The sequence below is a fragment of the Procambarus clarkii genome, chromosome 41 (assembly GCF_040958095.1).
Source record: "Procambarus clarkii isolate CNS0578487 chromosome 41, FALCON_Pclarkii_2.0, whole genome shotgun sequence".
Lineage (NCBI taxonomy): Eukaryota > Metazoa > Arthropoda > Malacostraca > Decapoda > Cambaridae > Procambarus > Procambarus clarkii.
In genome coordinates, this window is record NC_091190.1 from 25,698,679 (window position 1) to 25,721,864 (window position 23,186).

The 23,186-nt window shown below is 43.0% G+C and overlaps 2 protein-coding genes and 1 pseudogene across 2 annotated transcripts; 2 read left to right on the plus strand and 1 right to left on the minus strand.

Annotated features, from left to right (window-relative positions):
* Nucleotides 1–1,530: 1,530 nt before the first annotated feature.
* Nucleotides 1,531–3,909, minus strand: LOC123760997 (adhesive plaque matrix protein-like; annotated as a pseudogene).
* A 1,347-nt stretch (nt 3,910–5,256) lies between these two features.
* Nucleotides 5,257–11,216, plus strand: LOC138373198 (collagen alpha-1(IV) chain-like). The gene is made up of 3 exons (XM_069339232.1): nt 5,257–5,301; nt 5,489–6,560; nt 10,270–11,216. Exons 1-3 carry the CDS (start codon nt 5,257–5,259, stop codon nt 11,214–11,216), a joined length of 2,064 nt encoding a protein of 687 aa, XP_069195333.1.
* Nucleotides 11,217–12,076: 860 nt separating this feature from the next.
* On the plus strand, nt 12,077–22,264 carry LOC138373199 (collagen alpha-1(IV) chain-like). The gene is made up of 6 exons (XM_069339233.1): nt 12,077–12,091; nt 12,599–12,832; nt 15,713–16,186; nt 16,268–16,933; nt 18,343–18,504; nt 21,524–22,264. The coding sequence occupies exons 1-6, from the start codon at nt 12,077–12,079 to the stop codon at nt 22,262–22,264; spliced, it is 2,292 nt and encodes a 763-aa protein (XP_069195334.1).
* Nucleotides 22,265–23,186: the final 922 nt, after the last annotated feature.

Here is a 23,186-nt window from a genome sequence, read left to right on the forward strand (position 1 = left end):
AGAAATTTTAAATAATGTTACTAATGTGTTGGTATATATTAAAAAAATCCGGTCATTAATCAGAGACGAATTATACATAACTGGACACAAGTCATGGTAGGTTTAAAGTACGAACCACAAAGCCATGTTGAGTCTGTAGTTGGATGGTGAGTGATGGTGGTGTCCAGTCCGCGACTGACTTTATACTCACCATCATCTCTCCTGGGCCTTCCTGTCCCCCCGCTCTCCTACACTTGTTGTCTTACTAATTCGTCACCACCTCTTACATGGAGTTTTATATTTGTTTATTTGTTCTTAATAGAAAATTTTCTCATTTTCCTGTCAGGAACACCATAGGAACTCGTTGAAGTTAAGATACTTCATAATATGAATATTCCTCACAAGTATACTTATTTAAAGGCAGCAGGTTGTATTTTTGTTCTAATTGCTGATTTTATTGGAAGATTGATACAACAGTGAATATTTGTATACTTAATTTAGAGTAATAATTATACAAAAAATCCAAATCTCTGTCGTAGTTCACGATTACCGTCTGAAATGTGGGATTAATATTCCTGGGAGCAGGTTTATCATAATTGTAATGATTGCTAACTAAGTCTGTTTTAGTGTAGTTTCGCCATTAATAATACACTAATACATGAGAATCGTAAGTGATGGTGTGCATATGACGGAAGTAAGACTGAGAATTTTGGAGGAGCAATTCTTTGTCGATAGATATGGTAATAATGATTACATTTTAAAAGTTGAATGTAGTTAAGTTTGAGGAGGTGCTTCTATGAGTAAAAATAGCAAGCAGCAAGTCATTATAATTTTTGCATGCAATAATTGTTTTATTAAAATCTACTAGTCTGTTGTAGATCATAAAATCATAGGTCAGGCTAGGGGCCTGATGGCTGAGTGGACAGCGCTCGGGATATGTAGTCGTAAGGCTCCGATTTCGATCCCCAGCGTAGGCGAAAACAAATGGGCAGAGTTTCTTTCACCCTGATTCTCCTGTTACCTATCAGCAAATAGGTACCAGGGAGTTAAACAGCTGCTGCGGGCTGCTTCCTGTGGTGTGTAACAAAAAAAGGAGGCCTGGTTGAGGACCGGGCCGTGGGGAAGTCCGAAATCGTCTCAAGATAACGATTCAAGATAAATCGAATAATTAAAAAAAGTCTTGTATTCATAATTGATGGTAAATGACAGGTTCTTTATGGCGTATCTAGTACATAATGTTAAATATGGGATTTGTTTATATATCCGACCAGTTTTGTGTGTTAAGGTGATGCAGATTCTTCAGGGAGACATTCATTTCTTAAATCTCGTCATTTATAATATTGCTTCCCGAAGTTCATATGACAAATCATGGGTGATCTTCTTTGGATATATATATAACGCATTGGATTTGTAGTGTGTTGATAATAAGGATGTTAAAGTTTACAGGATATAAAAGCTCGTCATAACCCCTCAAGTGTTTATTTCAATTACACAAAGATCTAGGTTACAAAGTTGCTGTAATTTTTAAAACTGCTTCCTTAGAAGCAGTTTCTATTCGTAATGTTCCCCAGAATCGTATGAAGGCTGGGGCTGGTACGAGGGCTGAGGATTGTATAAAGGCTTGGTTGGGTATGAGGGCTGGGGCTTGTAAGAGGGCTGGGGCTTGTAAGAGGGCTGGGGCTTGTAAGAGGGCTGGGGCTTGTAAGAGGGCTGGGGCTTGTACGAGGGCTGGGGCTTGTACGAGGGCTGGGGCTTGTACGAGGGCTGGGGCTTGTACGAGGGCTGGGGCTTGTACGAGGGCTGGAGCTTGTACGAGGGCTGGGGTTTGTACGAGGGCTGGGGCTTGTACGAGGGCTGGGGCTTGTACGAGGGCTGGGGCTTGTACGAGGGCTGGGGCTTGTATGAGGGCTGGGGCTTGTACGAGGGCTGGGGCTGGTACGAGGGCTGGGGCTGGTACGAGGGCTGGGGCTGGTACGAGGGCTGGGGCTTGTATGAAGGCTGTGGATAGTATGATGGCTGGTACTGGGGCTTGAAGGTGATGGGGGGACCGTACTCGTGGGGGTACTGGGCTTCGCCCTCATACTTGACCTCCGCCTGATACCCGTAGTCGTCCTTGGAAACGTAATTCACCTGTTAGAAAGTTATTAATGTTTAGAATTAGGTTATATAAGGTAATCAGAATTAACATTTTGAGGAAATTTATTATTTCGTTCAGTAACAAATTTTGCAAACATTGAATTATAGGGCAATATCAGAAATATAAATATGATATGTGCATGGGCGAATGCATTTCTTTGCTTAATATACTTTGGTTATAATTACTTATTAAATTTATAGTGATCTTACCGTCTGTTTGCGGCCGTCTGGGAGTTGGACGGTGTATGAGCCTGAGACAGTGTCTCCGTCCGACTGTTCGTTTTGTCCAAAGTCATTGCCGGAGTAGTCGTCCTTGACGTTATACTGGAAGTTGTATGGCATGCCCTCCTGAAGTGTATTGTGGTGCACAAGTGTTAAATATGAATATCTTTGGGGATTACTTTAATACTGTTCTGTTATATATTTTGAAAACACCGCTTGAGTTATATGCGGTGATAAGATGAAAGTTTTTAGTTACCTGTTCGTAACGTGAATGATGTACTGGTGGGGAGTAGCGATCATAGTCCTCAGCGACAGCCTCCCCCACCTATCACCACTACAACCAGCAACACTCTGAGCTGAGGACAACACAAGTTAATTACCCTCGTGTTCCTGGATTTTACATAGATATAGTTGTAAATTGTGTCTCGCAATTATATTGAGATATAGCAGTAAATTTATAGGATTTTGGTACATAATATTTTGTTCAAATATACAAGTAATCATCAGTGAGATACGTTACCTTCGCTATCATGTTGACTACCTGTTGTAGAGGCGGAGGAGTGAGTGATGGGGAGATGATGGTAAGGCTTTATATAGTAATGGTGAAGGTAGACCTTGACGGAGGTAGGTGGAGGGCCAGCACAGTGAGAGGAGGACCAATTGGGAGCAAATCTCATGAGATAATTACCTATTGGCATTAGGTAACACCGATGCTGCAAATGTTCAACTTTATCAAATTTATCCTCAGGTTTGTGCCTGTATAGTGTAGGAAACTCTAATGGTAAGCATCTGTTAACTAAATATAAATCTGCTTAATTGAAAAATCTGACAATTACATTTTTGCTATATATTTTTTTAATAAAAGGTAATATTTATATAGTTTGGTTACAACTTATCAAAATAATTATTTGACAATGTATAACTTTTGACTACCTCATTTCATACTAATAATGTATATTTTAAAATTTAACTGTTTAAGGTAAATGATCAAAGGATATAGGACAAAGGATATAGTTAACATCAATTGACCTTTAGAACTTAAGAACACAAGATAGTTGAGTTCTTTTGTTTAATCCTTAAAATTGGAAAGAACATATAATCCTTAGAATTGGGAAGAAACTGTATATCGCCAAAAATACATAGGAAGAAGATAGTTATACAGAATACTCTCTGCTTGCGTCCGTCGGGAAGGTCGACATTGTAGGAGTCACGGACGGTGTTTGCCTAATATTGTACTGGAAGTCGTACAGCATACCCGGCTGCTGCAGTAGTATACCACATTTATGATGCTCAGGTTTTAAATTGTTAACGAAAAGTGTGTTTAATATATACATTTGTGGAAGACGGATTAGATACAATTATGTAGGCGAAGAGTTATTTAAAATTACAAACTAGAGTTTAAATAATAAGGACATTACCTTGTATTCAGAACTATGGACAGGTTGAACACTGTAGGGGTCGGAGGGGGGCAGCGAGAGCTACACCCAACACCACCACCATCAGCGTCGCCTGCAGGAGACCAGAGTCTCCTGCAGAGATAATTTTACCACACTTCTTACACTCGACAAACATTGTCGTATCGCACAATGAAATAAAAATAACATTAAATATGGACAAATGTTGAGTCAATGTAAAACGATATAACTTTTGTCTTGTGGCCTCGATATTTGAAGATGCATTAAAGATTATTTTAATTCGAGAAAATGTCATTGTTACGCCACCTTATTCTGATTTTATTCTATATTTTTGAATGTAATCTTGCACATGATCCAGTCCGTGGTGTGTCTGGGGGAGTCGAGAAACGCGGGTTCGATTCCACCGTATGGCATCTCACCATGGTCCAGTCGGTAGGGTTTGTGTCTTGAGAGTCCAGGGACTCGGGTTCGAACCCGTTGTACGGCCAACGAGATGGTCCAGTCAAAATGATTATGAATTGAAATCACTTTAATGAGGTATAAATACACTCAAAAGCATGAGGCAGCTCAAGATGTTCTCACCCCGTTCAGTACAATTTGTTCATATATATTTTCACGCATCACAATCAACATAATACTGAACATTCTGGTTGATAAACATAAATATTTATAACGTATACATTTTTTCCTGTATATATGCAGTGTGTATCAGATGTACACACAAATACTTCTGCGACTAAGTACACATAAATTAGTAACAATAAAGAGGCTAAAAATAGACATTCAGACAAACTAAAAAAAATTTACAATCTTGGTGAAAATTTCTTAAATCTCTAGAATATCGTCGATCTTAATATTGTGACACATAAAGGCTATTTTTTCAGGAACAGTCCTTATCTCAGTATTTCTATATGCGTTAGTCAGCGGGCAATCACGAACATTGTGGGTGAGGGTGTGAAGCCTTAACAATACACATAGTTTACACTTTACACATAATCATTATCATTAGCACCTGGTTCATATTCCAAGTACTGCGTGTGTGTACCCAAGCCTGAGCCCCATGTGTGCCTCGGTAGTCCAGGTCCTCGGGTTTGTTCCCATCCTTCAGTCTCAATATATTTTGTGATTACATTTAGTAGTACCTTAATAATGTTAAGGATATGTTAACACAACCTTTCGTATTATGTTAATATAAGAAAGTCACGTGGAATAAATTGATAGGAATGCTAAAATTTAACATTCGTAAGGAATATACTTATAGTAAAGTTAAATTTGCAAAATTTTATTCATAATACAAATATAACAGCGATTCACATTTCCTTTATAATATTTGTAAGTTTAACAGTATTCAGTTATCCATAGTTTATGGTTAGATATTTTGGATTTGTTTGAAGGGTTGGGTCGTGTATGAGGGTTGGGTCGTGTATGGAGGATGGGTCGGGTATGAGGGCTGGGTCAGGCATTAGGAATTACTCGGGTATGAGGGCTTGGATCCGTATGGGGGATGTGTCGTGTATGTGGGCTTGATCGTGTATGGGGAATGGGTCGGGTATGAGGGCTTGGTTGTGTATGGAGGATAAGTCGGGTATGAGGGCTTAGTCGTGTATGGGGGATGGGTCGGGTATGAGGGCTTGGTCGTGTATGGAGAATGGGTCGGGTATGAGGGCTTTGTTGTGTATGGAGGATGGGTCGGGTATGAGGGCTTGGTTGTGTATTGAGGATTGGTCGGGTATGAGGGCTTGGTTGTGTATGGAGAATGGGTCGGGTATGAGGGCTTGGTTGTGTATGGGGAAGGTTTCGGATATGAGGGCTTGGTCGTGTATGGGGAATGGGTCGGGTATGAGGGCTTGGTCGTGTATGGGGAATGGGTCGGGTATGAGGGCTTCGTCGTGTATGGGGAATGGGTCGGGTATGAGGGATGGGTCGGGTATGAGGGATGGGTTGGGTATGAGGGCTTGGTCGGGTATGAGGGATGGGTTGGGTATGAGGGCTTGGTTGTGTATGGGGGATGGGTCGGGTATGACGGCTTGGTTGTGTATGGGGGATGGGTCGGGTATGAGGGCTTGGTTGTGTATGGAGGATGGGTCGGGTATGAGGGATGGGTCGGGTATGGAGGATGGGTCGGGTATGGAGGATGGGTCGGGTATGAGGGCTTGGTTGTGTATGGAGGATGGGTCGGGTATGAAGGCTTGGTTGTGTATATGGGATGGGTCGGGTATGAGGGCTTCGTTGTGTATGGGGGATGGGTCGGGTATGAAGGCTTGGTTGTGTATGTGGGATGGGTCGGGTATGAGGGCTTGGTTGTGTATGTGGGATGGGTCGGGTATGAAGGCTTGGTTGTGTATGTGGGATGGGTCGGGTATGAAGGCTTGGTTGTGTATGTGGGATGGGTCGGATATGAGGGCTTGGTTGTGTATGTGGGATGGGTCGGGTATGAAGGCTTGGTTGTGTATGTGGGATGGGTCGGGTATGAAGGCTTGGTTGTGTATGTGGGATGGGTCGGGTATGAGGGCTTGGTTGGGTATGGGGGGTGGGTCGGGTATGAGGGCTTGGTTGTGTATGGGGGATGGGTCGGGTATGAGGGCTTGGTTGGGTATGGGGGGTGGGTCGGGTATGAGGGCTTGGTTGTGTATGGTGGATGGGTCGGGTATGAGGGCTTGGTTGTGTATGGGGGATGGGTCGGGTATGAGGGCTTGGTTGTGTATGGGGGATGGGTCGGGTATGAGGGCTTGGTTGTGTATGGGGGATGGGTCGGGTATGAGGGCTGGGAGTGGTGTGAAGGTCGTGGTCCATATTCTGTTACCTCATGTTGGTGGGGGTAACTTTCCAGGCTGGAGTGCCCCTCATCACGTTCGAAGCCCTTGTTATGGTTGGCCTCGTAACTCACCTGAAGTATTAGCAATAATTAATCCGTGCTCAAAACTTTTGGCAAATTTTTATGTAATGAATAAAAATATAATTCATAGGTGTTATAGTCCCCTACCGTCTGCTTGCGTCCGTCGGGATGGTCGACATTGTAGGTACCTCTGTGGTTGAAGTTGGTCCCGGAGTAGTCGTCCTTATCACTGTATGCGAAGTCGTGCGGCATACCCGGCTGCTGCAGTTTACCAGTTTCATGATGAAGATATTGTAACCGTGTGCACGACAAGCTTGATTGTATATTTAGATTTCAAACTAATCGGTTCAGAGAGGTAATAATGAAATGTTATGCGCCCAAGACCATAAATATAAACACTACCTTGTATCCGGGGTTTGGAACAGATGGAGTCCCGTAGGGGTCGGAGGCGGCGGCCAGGGCCACGCCCAACACCACAACCACCAGCACCGCCTGCAGGAGACAAGCTGTCATTAAATGTTTATATCAATAAGTAGAAACTGTACAGTAGCCATCACACCAGCTTTGGCTGTTTTTGTTTGGCCTCTCTGCCTCAAAGAAAAGAATATGCAACACCCGTGGAAGCCTTGTGAGGCTCAAAGGTGCATTCACAAATATATTTTACGGTTGAATGGTGCTTGACATTGGATTGCATGTAACGTAAAACAAGATATTTGATGAATTCTTTGCGTTATTATTGAAATCTAGTTTACTGATCATATAATATGCAATGTGTGATAAGGTTGCAATAGCTATCATCCAGTCATTAGTGTGTTTTTAAATGTAAAATATGCACCTTGAGAGTCATGATGTGCTGGCGGATGGTGAGTGATGGTGGTGTCTAGGCTGCGTGTGGCTTTATACTCACCATCCTCTCTCCTGATATCCATAATAGACCGTGAGAAGTTTCTGTTGAAATTATTGGAACAGGATGGCTGCGATTGTTATGTGGTTCTGCGAACTACAAGCAGTCTCATAGACCAGGCAATCTCACACGAATGGCTGGCATCAGACCAGGATTTCACACAAGAATTATCGAAATCATCTATTGTTAATCTAATCTACTAGATTAGCTTAGTAGTATTAGTTGATTAGTAGATCTAGTAGTAGTAGATTAGTATATCTGATATCCATTCCCGTATTATTGGTTGTTTTGTGAAGGACTTATTAAGACTTGGGATAGTTTATTAATTTAGATATTAACAAAATCTGGAATTCATACTTTGCTATGAGTTTCTAATCTTTGTTTTATCAGATGTGATAAATTTATGTAGGATTATTTCTACTAGCTGTTATTGAGTGTTTTGTTGTTGAGGAAAGAAGGAAATGTATTGAGTTAGACATAGTTCTTTATTTACATGTATTTTAACAGAGCTAAAGCAAAATATGGTGTTTTAACAACACACTAATTATAAATGACCATTATACGAGTATAATTTTTAAGTCAAACACAAGTTGTCAGAATACAGATCATGTTAGCTGTTTTAAGTGGCAGGTGCTTGTTTTCCCACAGTCCCTGTCCTGTTGAGGTCTATTTTCGCATAAAGCACAGTGAAGGCTGATTGCCAGAATTTGTAATATACGTTGAAAATATCATTAGTCATGCATCAGGTGACATTGAAAACTAAATATTAAACAGTTACATGACCCCGGTTAACTTTATATTTCTTCAACAATGGATATTGTCACGGGTAGGTCTGCAGTCAGTACGCGAGGGCGTGTATTAGGTCTTCAGCTGGGATGATGGATGAAACCTGGACCTCGTATGAGGGTTAGGGTCATTAAGAAGGGCTGGGGCTAGTAAGAGGGCTGGTGCTTGTGATGGCTGGGGTTGGCATATGATACCTGCTTGATGGGGTTCTGGGAGTTCTTCTACTCCCCAACTTGACTTGGGAGAGTTTGGTCCACTAGGTTGTTGCTTTGAGCGGCCCGCAGGCCCACATACCCACCACAGCCCGGTTGGTCGGCACTCCTTGGAGGAAACAATCTAGTGTCCTCCTGAAGATGTCCACGGTTGTTTCGGCAATATTTCTTACGCTCGCTGGAAAGACGTTGAACTACCGCGGACCTCTGATGTTTATACAGTGTTCTCTCTTTGTGCCTATGGCACCTCTGCTCTTCACTGGTTCTATTCTGCATTTTCTTCCATATTGTTCACTCCAGTATGTTGTTATTTTACTGTGGGGCTGGGGCGGGTATGAGGGTTAGGTGCTTCTGAATATGAGGACGGGTGCTTGTGTGAGGGCTGGGGCTGGAATATGAGGGCCGGGGGCGGGTATGAGAGGTTTAAGATAACGGCTGGACGTAACTGGTGGGGGTACTGAGATTCGCCATAGTACTCTACGAATGCTGAGGTTCCCTTCTTGTGCACCTTTCAGGGACTCGGATTCGAACCAGTTGGTCAGACACCCAGATGGTCCAGTCAGCAATGACTTTGACTTGAAATCATATTTTTGAGGTATAAATACACACAAAAGCATGAGGCAGCTCAAGATGTTCTCACCCTGTTCAGTATATATATATATATATATATATATATATATATATATATATATATATATATATATATATATATATATATATATATATATATATATATATATATAATATACATATATAATATACATATATATAATTTCACACATCACAATCAACATATTACTCAACGTTCTGGTTGATAAACATATTTATAACATATGCATTTTTTCCTGTACACATGCAGTGTGTATCAGACGTACACACAAATACTTTTGCGACTAAGTACTCATACATTAGTAGCAATAAAGCGGCTAAAAATAGACATTCAGACAAACCAAAACAATGTAACAATCTTGGTGCAAAATTCTTATATCTCTCTCTAGCATATCGTCGGTATTTCCATTGTGACACATCCAGGCTATTTTGTCAGGAACAGTCCTTATCTCAGTATTTCTAAATGCGTTAACCAGCGGGCAATCACGAACATAGTGGGTGAGGGTGTGAGAAATTAACAGTGCACATAGTTTACGCTTTACACATAGTCATTATCATTAGCACCTGGTTCATATTCCCAGTACTGCGTGTGAGTACCCAAGCCTGAGCCCCATGTGTTCCTCGGTAGTCCAGGTCCTCGGGTTTCTTCCCATCCTTCAGTCTCAATATGTTTTGTGATTACATTTAGTAGTACCTTAATAATGTTTAGGATATGTTAACACAACCTTTCGTATTATGTTAATATAAGAAAGTCATGAGGAATAAATTGATAGGAATGCTAAAATTTAACATTCATAAGGAATATACTTATAGTAAAGTTAAATTTTCAAAATTTTATTCACAATACAAATATAACAGCGATTCACATTGGCTTTTATAATATTTGTAAGTTTAACAGTATTCAGTTATCCATAGTTTATGGTTAGATATTTTGGATTTGTATGAAGGGTTCGGTCGTGAATGAGGGCTGGGTCAGGCATTAGGAATTAGTCGGGTATGAGGGCTTGGATCCGTATGAGGGATGTGTCGTGTATGTTGGCTTGATCGTGTGTGGGGGATGGGTCGGGTATGAGGGCACCGTTGTGTATGGGGGATTTGTCGGGTATGAGGGCTTGGTTGTGTATGGAGGATGGGTCGGGTATGAGGGCTTGGTTGTGTATGGAGGATAAGTTGGGTATGAGGGCTTGGTTGTGTATGGAGGATGGGTCGGGTATGAGGGCTTAGTCGTGTATGGGGAATGGGTCGGGTATGAGGGCTTGGTTGTGTATGGAGGATGGGTCGGGTATGAGGGCTTGGTCGTGTATGGGGAAGGTTTCGGATATGAGGGCTTGGTCGTGTATGAGGAATGGATCGGGTATGAGGGCTTGGTCGTGTATGGGGAATGGGTCGGGTATGAGGGCTTGGTCGTGTATGGGGAATGGGTCGGGTATGAGGGCTTCGTCGTGTATGAGGGATGGGTCGGGTATGGTTTGGTCGGGTATGAGGGCTTGGTCGTGTATGGGGAATGGGTCGGGTATGAGGGCTTCGTCGTGTATGAGGGATGGGTTGGGTATGGTTTGGTCGTGTATGAGGGATGGGTTGGGTATGAGGGCTTGGTCGTGTATGAGGGATGGGTCGGGTATGAGGGCTTGGGAGTGTATGGGGAATGGGTCGGGTATGAGGGCTTGGTTGTGTATGGGGGATGGGTCGGGTATGAGGGCTTGGGAGTGTATGGGGGATGGGTCGGGTATGAGGGCTTGGTTGTGTATGGGGGATGGGTCGGGTATGAGGGCTTGGTTGTGTATGGGGGATGGGTCGGACATGAGGGCTTGGTTGTGTATGGGGGATGGGTCGGGTACGAGGGCTTGGTTGTGTATGGGGGATGGGTCGGGTATGAGGGCTTGGTTGTGTATGGGGGATGGGTCGGGTATGAGGGCTTGGTTGTGTATGGGGGATGGGTCGGGTATGAGGGCTTGGTTGTGTATGGGGGATGGGTCGGGTATGACGGCTTGGTTGTGTATGGGGGATGGGTCGGGTATGAGGGCTTGGTTGTGTATGGGGGATGGGTCGGGTATGAGGGCTGGGAGTGGTGTGAAGGTCGTGGTCCATATTCTGTTACCTCATGTTGGTGGGGGTAACTTTCCTGGCTGGAGTGCGCCTCATCAGCTTCTAAGCCCTTGTTATGGTTGGCCTCGTAACTCACCTGAAGTATTAGCAATAATTAATTCGAGCTCAAAACCTATTGGCAAATTTGTATGTAATAAATAAAAATACGATTCATTGTTCTAGTCCCGTACCGTCTTCTTTCGTCCGTCGGGATGGTCGACATTGAAGGTACCTCTGTGGTTGAAGTTGGTCCCAGAGTAGTCGTCCTTATCACTGTATGCGAAGTCGTGCGGCATACCCGGCTGCTGCAGTTTACCAGTTTCATGATGACTATATTGTAACCGTGTGCACGACAAGCTTGATTGTATATTTAGATTTCAAACTAATCGGTTCAGAGAGTTAATAATGAAATGTTATGTGCCCAAGACCATAAATATAAACACTACCTTGTATCCGGGGTTTGGAACAGATGGAGTCCCGTAGGGGTCGGAGGCGGCGGCCAGGGCCACGCCCAACACCACAACCACCAGCACCGCCTGCAGGAGACAAGCTGTCATTAAATGTTTATATCAATAAGTAGAAACTGTACAGCAACCATCACACCAGCTTTGGCTGTTTTTGTTTGGCCTCTCTGCCTCAAAGAAAAGAATATGCAACACTCGGGAAAGCCTTGTGAGGCTCAAAGGTGCATTCACAAATATATTTTACGGTTGAATGGTGCTTGACATTGGATTGCATGTAACATAAAACAAGATATCTGATGAATTCTTAACGTTATTATTGAAATCTAGTTTACTGATCATATAATATGCAATGTGTGATAAGGTTGCAATAGCTATCATCCAGTCATTAGTGTGTTTTTAAATGTAAAATATGCACCTTGAGAGTCATGATGTGCTGGCGGATGGTGAGTGATGGAGGTGTCCAGCCTGCGTGTGGCTTTATACTCGCCATCCTCTCTCCTGGACTTATCTCTCCCCCTAGCACCTACACCTCCTGCCTCTCACAAACGCCTGCTGTCTCCCACACCTGTTGTCTTTTACCTTCTCTTACCCACTCCTCTCTCCCACACCTGCTGTCTCTCGTCCTCTTTCTGCTGTCCAGCTCCTTCCGCGACACACTCGCGCCTATCAAAATGGAATATTGCCCGCTCCACTCTCCCCTGTTCAGTGCAGATGAGATTACACAGCTCTATACATAGGTTCTTTACTTGTAGCCTAGAATTGGGGGAACACTAAAATTACTGAGACTGCCCGAAAGCATTCCAAGTGGGAGTTTTTTGAATGGAGACGAAATAGATCTCATATTACATTGAAAAATACTGAAAGGTCAGGTAACAAATGTTCACAATGAAATTACATCTTATGGAGAGAGATAGATTGTAGGATTAGACAACGCTGTGTAAACTTCATAGGAATACGATCTTCATCATCCTGGATACGGTAATATAGAATGTCGCTGGAACAACAGTGAAGTTTTCATAAAAGACCGTGAGAAGTTTCTGTTGAAATTATTGGAGCAGGATGGCTGCGATTGTTATGTGGTTCTGCGAACTACAAACAGTCTCATAGACCAGACAATCTCACACGAATGGCTGGCATCAGACCAGGATTTTACAGAAGAATTATCGAAATCATCTATTGTTAATGTAATCTACTAGATTAGCTTAGTAGTATTAGTTGATTAGTAGATCTAGTAGTAGTAGATTAGTATATCTGATATCCATTCCCGTATTATTGGTTGTTTTGTGAAGGACTTATTAAGACTTGGGATAGTTTATTAATTTAAATATTAACAAAATCTGGAATTCATACTTTGCTATGAGTTTCTAATCTTTGTTTTATCAGATGTGATAAATTTATGTAGGATTATTTCTACTAGCTGTTATTGAGTGTTTTGTTGTTGAGGAAAGAAGGAAATGTATTGAGTTAGACATAGTTCTTTATTTACATGTATTTTAACAGAGCTAAAGCAAAATATGGTGTTTTAACAACACACTAATTATAAATGACCATTATACGAGTATAATTTTTAAGTCAAACACAAGTTGTCAGAATACAGATCATGTTAGCTGTTTTAAGTGGCAGGTGCTTGTTTTCCCACAGTCCCTGTCCTGTTGAGGTCTATTTTCGCATAAAGCACAGTGAAGGCTGATTGCCAGAATTTGTAATATACGTTGAAAATATCATTAGTCATGCATCAGGTGACATTGAAAACTAAATATTAAACAGTTACATGACCCCGGTTAACTTTATATTTCTTCAACAATGGATATTGTCACGGGTAGGTCTGCAGTCAGTACGCGAGGGCGTGTATTAGGTCTTCAGCTGGGATGATGGATGAAACCTGGACCTCGTATGAGGGTTAGGGTCATTAAGAAGGGCTGGGGCTAGTAAGAAGGCTGGTGCTTGTGATGGCTGGGGTTGGCATATGATACCTGCTTGATGGGGTTCTGGGAGTTCTTCTACTCCCCAACTTGACTTGGGAGAGTTTGGTCCACTAGGTTGTTGCTTTGAGCGGCCCGCTGGCCCACATACCCACCACAGCCCGGTTGGTCGGCACTCCTTGGAGGAAACAATCTAGTGTCCTCCTGAAGATGTCCACGGTTGTTTCGGCAATATTTCTTACGCTCGCTGGAAAGACGTTGAACTACCGCGGACCTCTGATGTTTATACAGTGTTCTCTCTTTGTGCCTATGGCACCTCTGCTCTTCACTGGTTCTATTCTGCATTTTCTTCCATATTGTTCACTCCAGTATGTTGTTATTTTACTGTGGGGCTGGGGCGGGTATGAGGGTTAGGTGCTTCTGAATATGAGGACGGGTGCTTGTGTGAGGGCTGGGGCTGGAATATGAGGGCCGGGGGCGGGTATGAGAGGTTTAAGATAACGGCTGGACGTAACTGGTGGGGGTACTGAGATTCGCCATAGTACTCCACGAATGCTGAGGTTCCCTTCTTGTGCACCTTTCAGGGACTCGGATTCGAACCAGTTGGTCAGACTTCCAGATGGTCCAGTCAGCAATGACTTTGACTTGAAATCATATTTTTGAGGTATAAATACACACAAAAGCATGAGGCAGCTCAAGATGTTCTCACCCTGTTCAGTATATATATATATATATATATATATATATATATATATATATATATATATATATATATATATATATATATATATATATATATATATATAAATATATATATATATATATATATATATATATATATATATATATATATATATATATATATATATATATGTGTGTGTGTGTGTGTGTATATCACGAAAATAAACACGTGATTAAGAATGTGACAATGTCAGACCACGGAGGAAAAATGAAACAGGAAATTTCCTTAAGTACTTTCGTATATTAAATACATCTTCAGAAGGTCATTCAGAAGGACCTTCTGAAGATGTATTTAATATACGAAAGTACTTAAGGAAATTTCCTGTTTAATTTTTCCTCCGTGGTCTGACATTGTCATATATATATATATATATATATATATATATATATATATATATATATATATATATATATATATATATATATATATATATATATAATATACATATATATAATTTCACACATCACAATCAACATATTACTCAACGTTCTGGTTGATAAACATATTTATAACATATACATTTTTTCCTGTACACATGCAGTGTGTATCAGACGTACACACAAATACTTTTGCGACTAAGTACTCATACATTAGTAGCAATAAAGCGGCTAAAAATAGACATTCAGACAAACCAAAAAAATGTAACAATCTTGGTGCAAAATTCTTATATCTCTCTCTAGCATATCGTCGGTATTTCCATTGTGACACATCCAGGCTATTTTGTCAGGAACAGTCCTTATCTCAGTATTTCTAAATGCGTTAACCAGCGGGCAATCACGAACATAGTGGGTGAGGGTGTGAGAAATTAACAGTGCACATAGTTTACGCTTTACACATAGTCATTATCATTAGCACCTGGTTCATATTCCCAGTACTGCGTGTGTGTACCCAAGCCTGAGCCCCATGTGTGCCTCGGTAGTCCAGGTCCTCGGGTTTGTTCCCATCCTTCAGTCTCAATATATTTTGTGATTACATTTAGTAGTACCTTGATAATGTTAAGGATATGTTAACACAACCTTTCGTATTATGTTAAGGTAAGAAAGTCACGTGGAATAAATTGATAGGAATGCTAAAATTTAACATTCGTAAGGAATATACTTATAGTAAAGTTAAATTTGCAAAATTTTATTCATAATACAAATATAACAGCGATTCACATTGGCTTTTATAATATTTGTAAGTTTAACAGTATTCAGTTATCCATAGTTTATGGTTAGATATTTTGGATTTGTATGAAGGGTTGGGTCGTGTATGAGGGTTGAGTCAGGCATTAGGAATTAATAGGGTATGAGGGCTTGGATCCGTATGAGGGATGTGTCGTGTAAGTAGGTTTGATCGTGTGTGGGGGATGGGTCGGGTATGAGGGCTTAGTCGTGTATGGGTGATGGGTCGGGTATGAGGGCTTGGTTGTGTATGGAGGATGGGTCGGGTATGAGGGCTTGGTTGTGTATGGAGGATGGGTCGGGTATGAGGGCTTGGTTGTGTATGGAGTATGGGTCGGGTATGAGGGCTTGGTTGTGTATGGAGGATGGGTCGGGTATGAGGGCTTGGTTGTGTATGGAGGATGGGTCGGGTATGAGGGCTTGGTTGTGTATGGAGGATGGGTCGGGTATGAGGGCTTGGTTGTGTATGGAGGATGGGTCGGGTATGAGGGCTTGGTTGTGTATGGAGAATGGGTCGGGTATGAGGGCTTGGTTGTATATGGGGGATGGGTCGGGTATGAGGGCTTGGTTGTATATGGGGGATGGGTCGGGTATGAGGGCTTAGTCGTGTATGGGGAAGGTTTCGGATATGAGGGCTTGGTCGTGTACGAGGAATGGATCGGGTATGAGGGCTTGGTCGTGTATGGGGAATGGGTCGGGTATGAGGACTTGGTCTTGTATGGGTAATGGGTCGGGTACGAGGGCTTGGTCGTGTATGGGGAATGGGTCGGGTATGAGGGCTTCGTGTATGAGGGATGGGTCGGGTATGAAGGCTTGGGAGTGTATGGGGAATGGGTCGGGTATGAGGGCTTGATTGTGTATGGAGGATGGGTCGGGTATGAGGGCTTGGTTGTGTATGTGGGATGGGTCGGGTATGAAGGCTTGGTTGTGTATGTGGGATGGGTCGGGTATGAGGGCTTGGTTGTGTATGGGGGATGGATCGGGTATGAGGGTTTGGTTGTGTATGGGGGATGGGTCGGGTATGAGGGCTTGGTTGTGTATGGGGGATGGGTCGGGTATGAGGGCTTGGTTGTGTATGGGGGATGGGTCGGGTATGAGGGTTTGGTTATGTATGGGGGATGGGTCGGGTATGAGGGCTTGGTTGTGTATGGGGGATGGGTCGGGTATGAGGGTTTGGTTGTGTATGGGGGATGGGTCGGGTATGAGGGCTTGGTTGTGTATGGGGGATGGGTCGGGTATGATGGCTTGGTTGTGTATGTAGGATTGGTCGGGTATGAGGGCTTGGTTGTGTATGGGGTATGGGTCGGGTATGAGGGCTTGGTTGTGTATGGGGGATGGGTCGGGTATGAGGGCTTGGTTGTGTATGGGGGATGGGTCGGGTATGAGGGCTTGGTTGTGTATGGGGGATGGGTCGGGTATGAGGGCTGGGAGTGGTGTGAAGGTCGTGGTCCATATTCTGTGACCCCATGTTGGTGGGGGTAACTTTCCTGGCTGGAGTGCCCCTCATCACGTTCGAAGCCCTTGTTATGGTTGGCCTCGTAACTCACCTGAAGTATTAGCAATAATTAATCCGAGCTCAAAACTATTGGCAAATTTTTATGTAATAAATAAAAATACGATTCATTTTGTTATAGTCCCCTACCGTCTGCTTGCGTCCGTCGGGATGGTCGACATTGTAGGTACCTCTGTGGTTGAAGTTGGTCCCGGAGTAGTCGTCCTTATCACTGTATGCGAAGTCGTGTGGCATACCCGGCTGCTGCAGTTTACCAGTTTCATGATGAATATATTGTAACCGTGTGCACGACAAGCTTGTATATTCAGATTTCAAACTAATCTGTTCAGAGGGTTAATAATGAAATATTATGTGCCCAAGACCAAAAATATAAACACTACCTTGTATCCGGGGTTTGGTGCAGATGGAGTCCCGTAGGGGTCGGAGGCGGCGGCCAGGGCCACGCCCAACACCACAACCACCAGCACCGCCTGCCGGAGACAAGCTGTCATTAAATGTTTATATCAATAAGTAGAAACTGTACAGCAACCATCACACCAGCTTTGGCTGTTTTTGTTTGGCCTCTCTGCCTGGAAGAAAAGAATATGCAACACCCGGGGAAGCCTTGTGAGGCTCAAAGGTGCATTCACAAATATATTTTACGGTTGAATGGTGCTTGACATTGAATTGCATGTATGTAACATAAAACAAGATATCTGATGAATACTTAACGTTATTATTGAAATCTAGTTTACTGATCATATAATATGCAATGTGTGATAAGGTTGTAATAGCTATCATCCAGTCATTAGTGTGTTTTTAAATGTAAAATATGCACCTTGAGAGTCATGATGTGCTGGCGGATGGTGAGTGATGGTGGTGTCCAGGCTGCTTGTGGCTTTATACTCACCATCCTCTCTCCTGGACTTACCTCTCCCCCTAGCACCTACACCTCCTGCCTCTCACAAACGCCTGCTGTCTCCCACACCTGTTGTCTTACACCTTCTCTTACCCACTCCTCTCTCCCACACCTGCTGTCTCTCGTCTTCTTTCTGCTGTCTAGCCCCTTCCGCGACACACTCTCGCTTCTATCAAAATAGAATATTGCCCGCTCCTCTCTCCCCTGTTCAGTGCAGATGAGATTGCACAGCTCTATACATAGGTTCTTTACTTGTAGCCTAGAATTGGGGGAACACTAAAATTACTGAGACTGCCCGAAAGCATTCCAAGTGGGAGTTTTTTGAATGGAGACGAAATAGATCTCATGTTACATTGAAAAATACTGAAAGGTCAGGTTACAAATGTTCACAATGAAATTACATCCTATGGAGTGAGATAGATTGTAGGATTAGACAACTCTATGTAAACTTCATAGGAATACGATCATCATCATCCTGGATACGGTAATATAGAATATCGCTGGAACAACAGTGAAGTTTTCATAAAAGACCGGGAGAAGTTTCTGTTGAAATTATTGGAGCAGGATGGCTGCGATTGTTATGTGGTTCTGCGAACTACAAGCAGTCTCATAGACCAGGCAATCTCACACGAATGGCTGGCATCAGACCAGGATTTCACAGAAGAATTATCGAAATCATCTATAGGTAATCTAATCTACTAGATTAGCTTAGTAGTATTAGTTGATTAGTAGATCTAGTAGTAGTAGATTAGTATATCTGATATCCATTCCCGTATTATTGGTTGTTTTGTGAAGGACTTATTAAGACTTGGGATAGTTTATTAATTTAGATATTAACAAAATCTGGAATTCATACTTTGCTATGAGTTTCTAATCTTTGTTTTATCAGATGTGATAAATTTATGTAGGATTATTTCTACTAGCTGTTATTGAGTGTTTTGTTGTTGAGGAAAGAAGGAAATGTATTGAGTTAGACATAGTTCTTTATTTACATGTATTTTAACAGAGCTAAAGCAAAATATGGTGTTTTAACAACACACTAATTATAAATGACCATTATACGAGTATAATTTTTAAGTCAAACACAAGTTGTCAGAATACAGATCATGTTAGCTGTTTTAAGTGGCAGGTGCTTGTTTTCCCACAGTCCCTGTCCTGTTGAGGTCTATTTTCGCATAGAGCACAGTGAAGGCTGATTGCCAGAATTTGTAATATACGTTGAAAATATCATTAGTCATGCATCAGTTGACATTGAAAACTAAGTATTAAACAGTTACATGACCCCGGTTAACTTTATATTTCTTCAACAATGGATATTGTCACGGGTAGGTCTGCAGCCAGTACGCGAGGGCGTGTATTAGGTCTTCAGCTGGGATGATGGATGAAACCTGGACCTGGTATGAGGGTTAGGGTCATTTACAAGGGCTGGGGCCAGTAAGAAGGTTGGGCTGGTATGAGGTCTGGTGCTTGTATGATGGCTGGGGTTGGCATATGATACCTGCTTGATGGGGTTCTGGGAGTTCTTCTACTCCCCAACTTGACTTGGGAGAGTTTGGTCCACTACATTGTTGCTTTGAGCGGCCCGCAGGTCCACATATCCACCACAGCCCGGTTGGTCGGCACTCCTTGGAGGAAACAATCTAGTTTCCTCCTGAAGATGTCCACGGTTGTTCCGGCAATATTTCTTATGCACGCTGGAAAGACGTTGAACAACCGCGGAACTCTGATGTTTATACAGTGTTCTCTGATTGTGCCTATGGCACCCCTGCTCTTCACTGGTTCTATTCTGCATTTTCTTCCATATCGTTCACTCCAGTATGTTGTTATTTTACTGTGGGGCTGGTGCGGGTATGAGGGTTAGGTGCTTCTGAATATGAGTACTGGTGCTTGTGTGAGGGCTGGGGCTGGAATATGAGGGCCGGGGGCGGGTATGAGAGATTTAAGATAACGGCTAGACGGAACTGGTGGGGGTACTGAGCTTCGGAATAGTACTCCACGAATGCTGAGGTTCCCTTCTTGTGCACCTTTCAGGGACTCGGATTCGAACTAGTTGTTCAGACACCCAGATGGTCCAGTCAGCAATGACTTTGACTTTAAATCATATTTTTGAGGTATAAATACACACAAAAGCATGAGGCAGCTCAAGATGTTCTCACCCTGTTCAGTATATATATATATATATATATATATATATATATATATATATATATATATATATATATATATATATATATATATATATATATATATATATATATAATATCACACATCACAATCAACATATTACTCAACGTTCTGGTTGATAAACATATTTATAACATATACATATTTTCCTGTACACATGCAGTGTGTATCAGACGTACACACAAATACTTTTGCGACTAAGTACTCATACATTAGTAGCAATAAAGAGGCTAAAAATAGACATTCAGGCAAACCAAAAAAATGTAACAATCTTGGTGCAAAATTCTTATATCTCTCTCTAGCATATCGTCGGTATTTCCATTGTGACACATCCAGGCTATTTTTTCAGGAACAGTCCTTATCTCAGTATTTCTAAATGCGTTAACCAGCGGGCAATCACGAACATAGTGGGTGAGGGTGTGAGAAATTAACAATGTACGTAGTTTACACTTTACACATAATCATTATCATTAGCACCCGGTTCATATTCCCAGTACTGCGTGTGTGTACCCAAACCTGAGCCCCATGTGTGCCTCGGTAGTCCAGGTCCTCGGGTTTCTTCCCATCCTTCAGTCTCAATATGTTTTGTGATTACATTTAGTAGTACCTTAATAATGTTAAGGATATGTTAACACAACCTTTCGTATTATGTTAATATAAGAAAGTCACGTGGAATAAATTGATAGGAATGCTAAAATTTAACATTCGTCAGGAATATACTTATAGTAAAGTTAAATTTGCAAAATTTTATTCATAATACAAATATAACAGCGAATCACATTGGCTCTTATAATTTTTGTAAGTTTAACAGTATTCAGTTATCCATAGTTTATGGTAAGATATTTTGGATTTGTATGAAGGGTTGGGTCGTGTATGGGGTTGGGTCAGGCATTAGGAATTAGTCGGGTATGAGGGCTTGGATCCGTATGAGGGATGTGTCGTGTATGTGGGCTTGATCGTGTGTGGAGGATGGGTCGGGTATGAGGGCTTGGTTGTGTACGGGGGATGGGTCGGGTATGAGGGCTTGGTTGTGTATGGAGGATGGGTCGGGTATGAGGGCTTGGTTGTGTATGGAGGATGGGTCGGGTATGAGGGCTTGGTTGTGTATGGAGGATAAGTCGGGTATGAGGTCTTGGTTGTGTATGGAGGATGGGTCGGGTATGAGGGCTTAGTCGTGTATGGGGGATGGGTCGGGTATGAGGGCTTGGTTGTGTATGGAGGATGGGTCGGGTATGAGGGCTTGGTTGTATATGGAGAATGGGTCGGGTATGAGGGCTTGGTTGTATATGGGGGATGGGTCGGGTATGAGGGCTTAGTCGTGTATGGGGAAGGTTTCGGATATGAGGGCTTGGTCGTGTATGAGGAATGGATCGGGTATGAGGGCTTGGTCGTGTATGGGGAATGGGTCGGGTATGAGGGCTTGGTCGTGTATGGGTAATGGGTCGGGTATGAGGGCTTGGTCGTGTATGAGGAATGGGTCGGGTATGAGGGCTTCGTCGTGTATGAGGGATGGGTCGGGTATGGTTTGGTCGTGTATGAGGGATGGGTTGGGTATGAGGGCTTCGTCGTGTATGAGGGATGGGTCGGGTATGAGGGCTTGATTGTGTATGGAGGATGGGTCGGGTACGAGGGCTTGGTTGTGTATGGGGGATGGGTCGGGTATGAGGGCTTGGTTGTGTATGTGGGATGGGTCGGGTATGAGGGCTTGGTTGTGTATGGGGGATGGGTTGGGTATGAGGGCTTGGTTGTGTATGGGGGATGGGTCGGGTATGAGGGCTTGTTTGTGTATGGGGGATGGGTCGGGTATGAGGGCTTGGTTGTGTATGGGGGATGGGTCGGGTATGAGGGCTTGGTTGTGTATGGGGGATGGGTCGGGTATGAGGGCTTGGTTGTGTATGGGGGATGGGTCGGGTATGAGGGCTTGGTTGTGTATGGGGGATGGGTCGGGTATGAGGGCTTGGTTGTGTATGGGGGATGGGTCGGGTATGAGGGCTTGGTTGTGTATGGGGGATGGGTCGGGTATGAGGGCTTGGTTGTGTATGGGGGATGGGTCGGGTATGAGGGCTTGGTTGTGTATGGGGGATGGGTCGGGTATGAAGGCTTGGTTGTGTATGGGGGATGGGTCGGGTATGAGGGCTGGGAGTGGTGTGAAGGCCGTGGTCTATATTCTGTTACCTCATGTTGGTGGGGGTAACTTTCCTGGCTGGAGTGCCCCGCATCACGTTCGAAGCCCTTGTTATGGTTGGCCTCGTAACTCACCTGAAGTATTAGCAATAATTAATTCGAGCTCAAAACTTATTGGCAAATTTGTATGTAATAAATAAAAATACGATTCATTGTGATATAGTCTCCTACCGTCTTCTTGCGTCCGTCGGGGTGGTCGACATTGTAGGTACCTCTGTGGTTGAAGTTGGTCCCGGAGTAGTCGTCCTTATCACTGTATGCGAAGTCGTGCGGCATACCCGGCTGCTGCAGTTTACCAGTTTCATGATGAATATATTGTAACGGTGTGCACGACAAGCTTGTATATTCAGATTTCAAACTAATCGGTTCAGAGAGGTAATAATGAAATGTTATGTGCCCAAGACCATAAATATAAACACTACCTTGTATCCGGGGTTTGGTACAGATGGAGTCCCGTAGGGGTCGGAGGCGGCGGCCAGGGCCACGCCCAACACCACAACCACCAGCACCGCCTGCAGGAGACAAGCTGTCATTAAATGTTTATATCAATAAGTAGAAACTGTACAGCAACCATCACACCAGCTTTGGCTGTTTTTGTTTGGCCTCTCTGCCTCAAAGAAAAGAATATGCAACACCCGGGGAAGCCTTGTGAGGCTCAAAGGTGCATTCACAAATATATTTTACGGTTGAATGGTGCTTGACATTGGATTGCATGTATGTAACATAAAACAAGATATCTGATGAATACTTAACGTTATTATTGAAATCTAGTTTACTGATCATATAATATGCAATGTGTGATAAGGTTGCAATAGCTATCATCCAGTCATTAGTGTGTTTTTAAATGTAAAATATGCACCTTGAGAGTCATGATGTGCTGGCGGATGGTGAGTGATGGAGGTGTCCAGGCTGCGTGTGGCTTTATACTCACC

What these genes read in the sequence shown, in the direction of transcription:
- LOC138373199 (XM_069339233.1), top strand. An exon ending in CGAAATCATCTATTGTTAAT is followed by an intron (nt 12,833 to 15,712) that starts GTAATCTACTAG and finishes GTCGGGTATGAG; the next exon opens with GGCTTGGTTGTGTATGGAGG. An exon ending in AAGGTCGTGGTCCATATTCT is followed by an intron (nt 16,934 to 18,342) that starts GTGACCCCATGT and finishes TAAACTTCATAG; the next exon opens with GAATACGATCATCATCATCC.
- LOC138373198 (XM_069339232.1), top strand. Translation starts at nt 5,257, where the DNA reads ATGTGTCGTGTATGTGGGCTTGATCGTGTATGGGGAATGGGTCGG. An exon ending in GTGTATGGGGAATGGGTCGG is followed by an intron (nt 5,302 to 5,488) that starts GTATGAGGGCTT and finishes GTCGGGTATGAG; the next exon opens with GGCTTGGTTGTGTATGGAGA. An exon ending in TCCATATTCTGTTACCTCAT is followed by an intron (nt 6,561 to 10,269) that starts GTTGGTGGGGGT and finishes ATGGAGGATAAG; the next exon opens with TTGGGTATGAGGGCTTGGTT.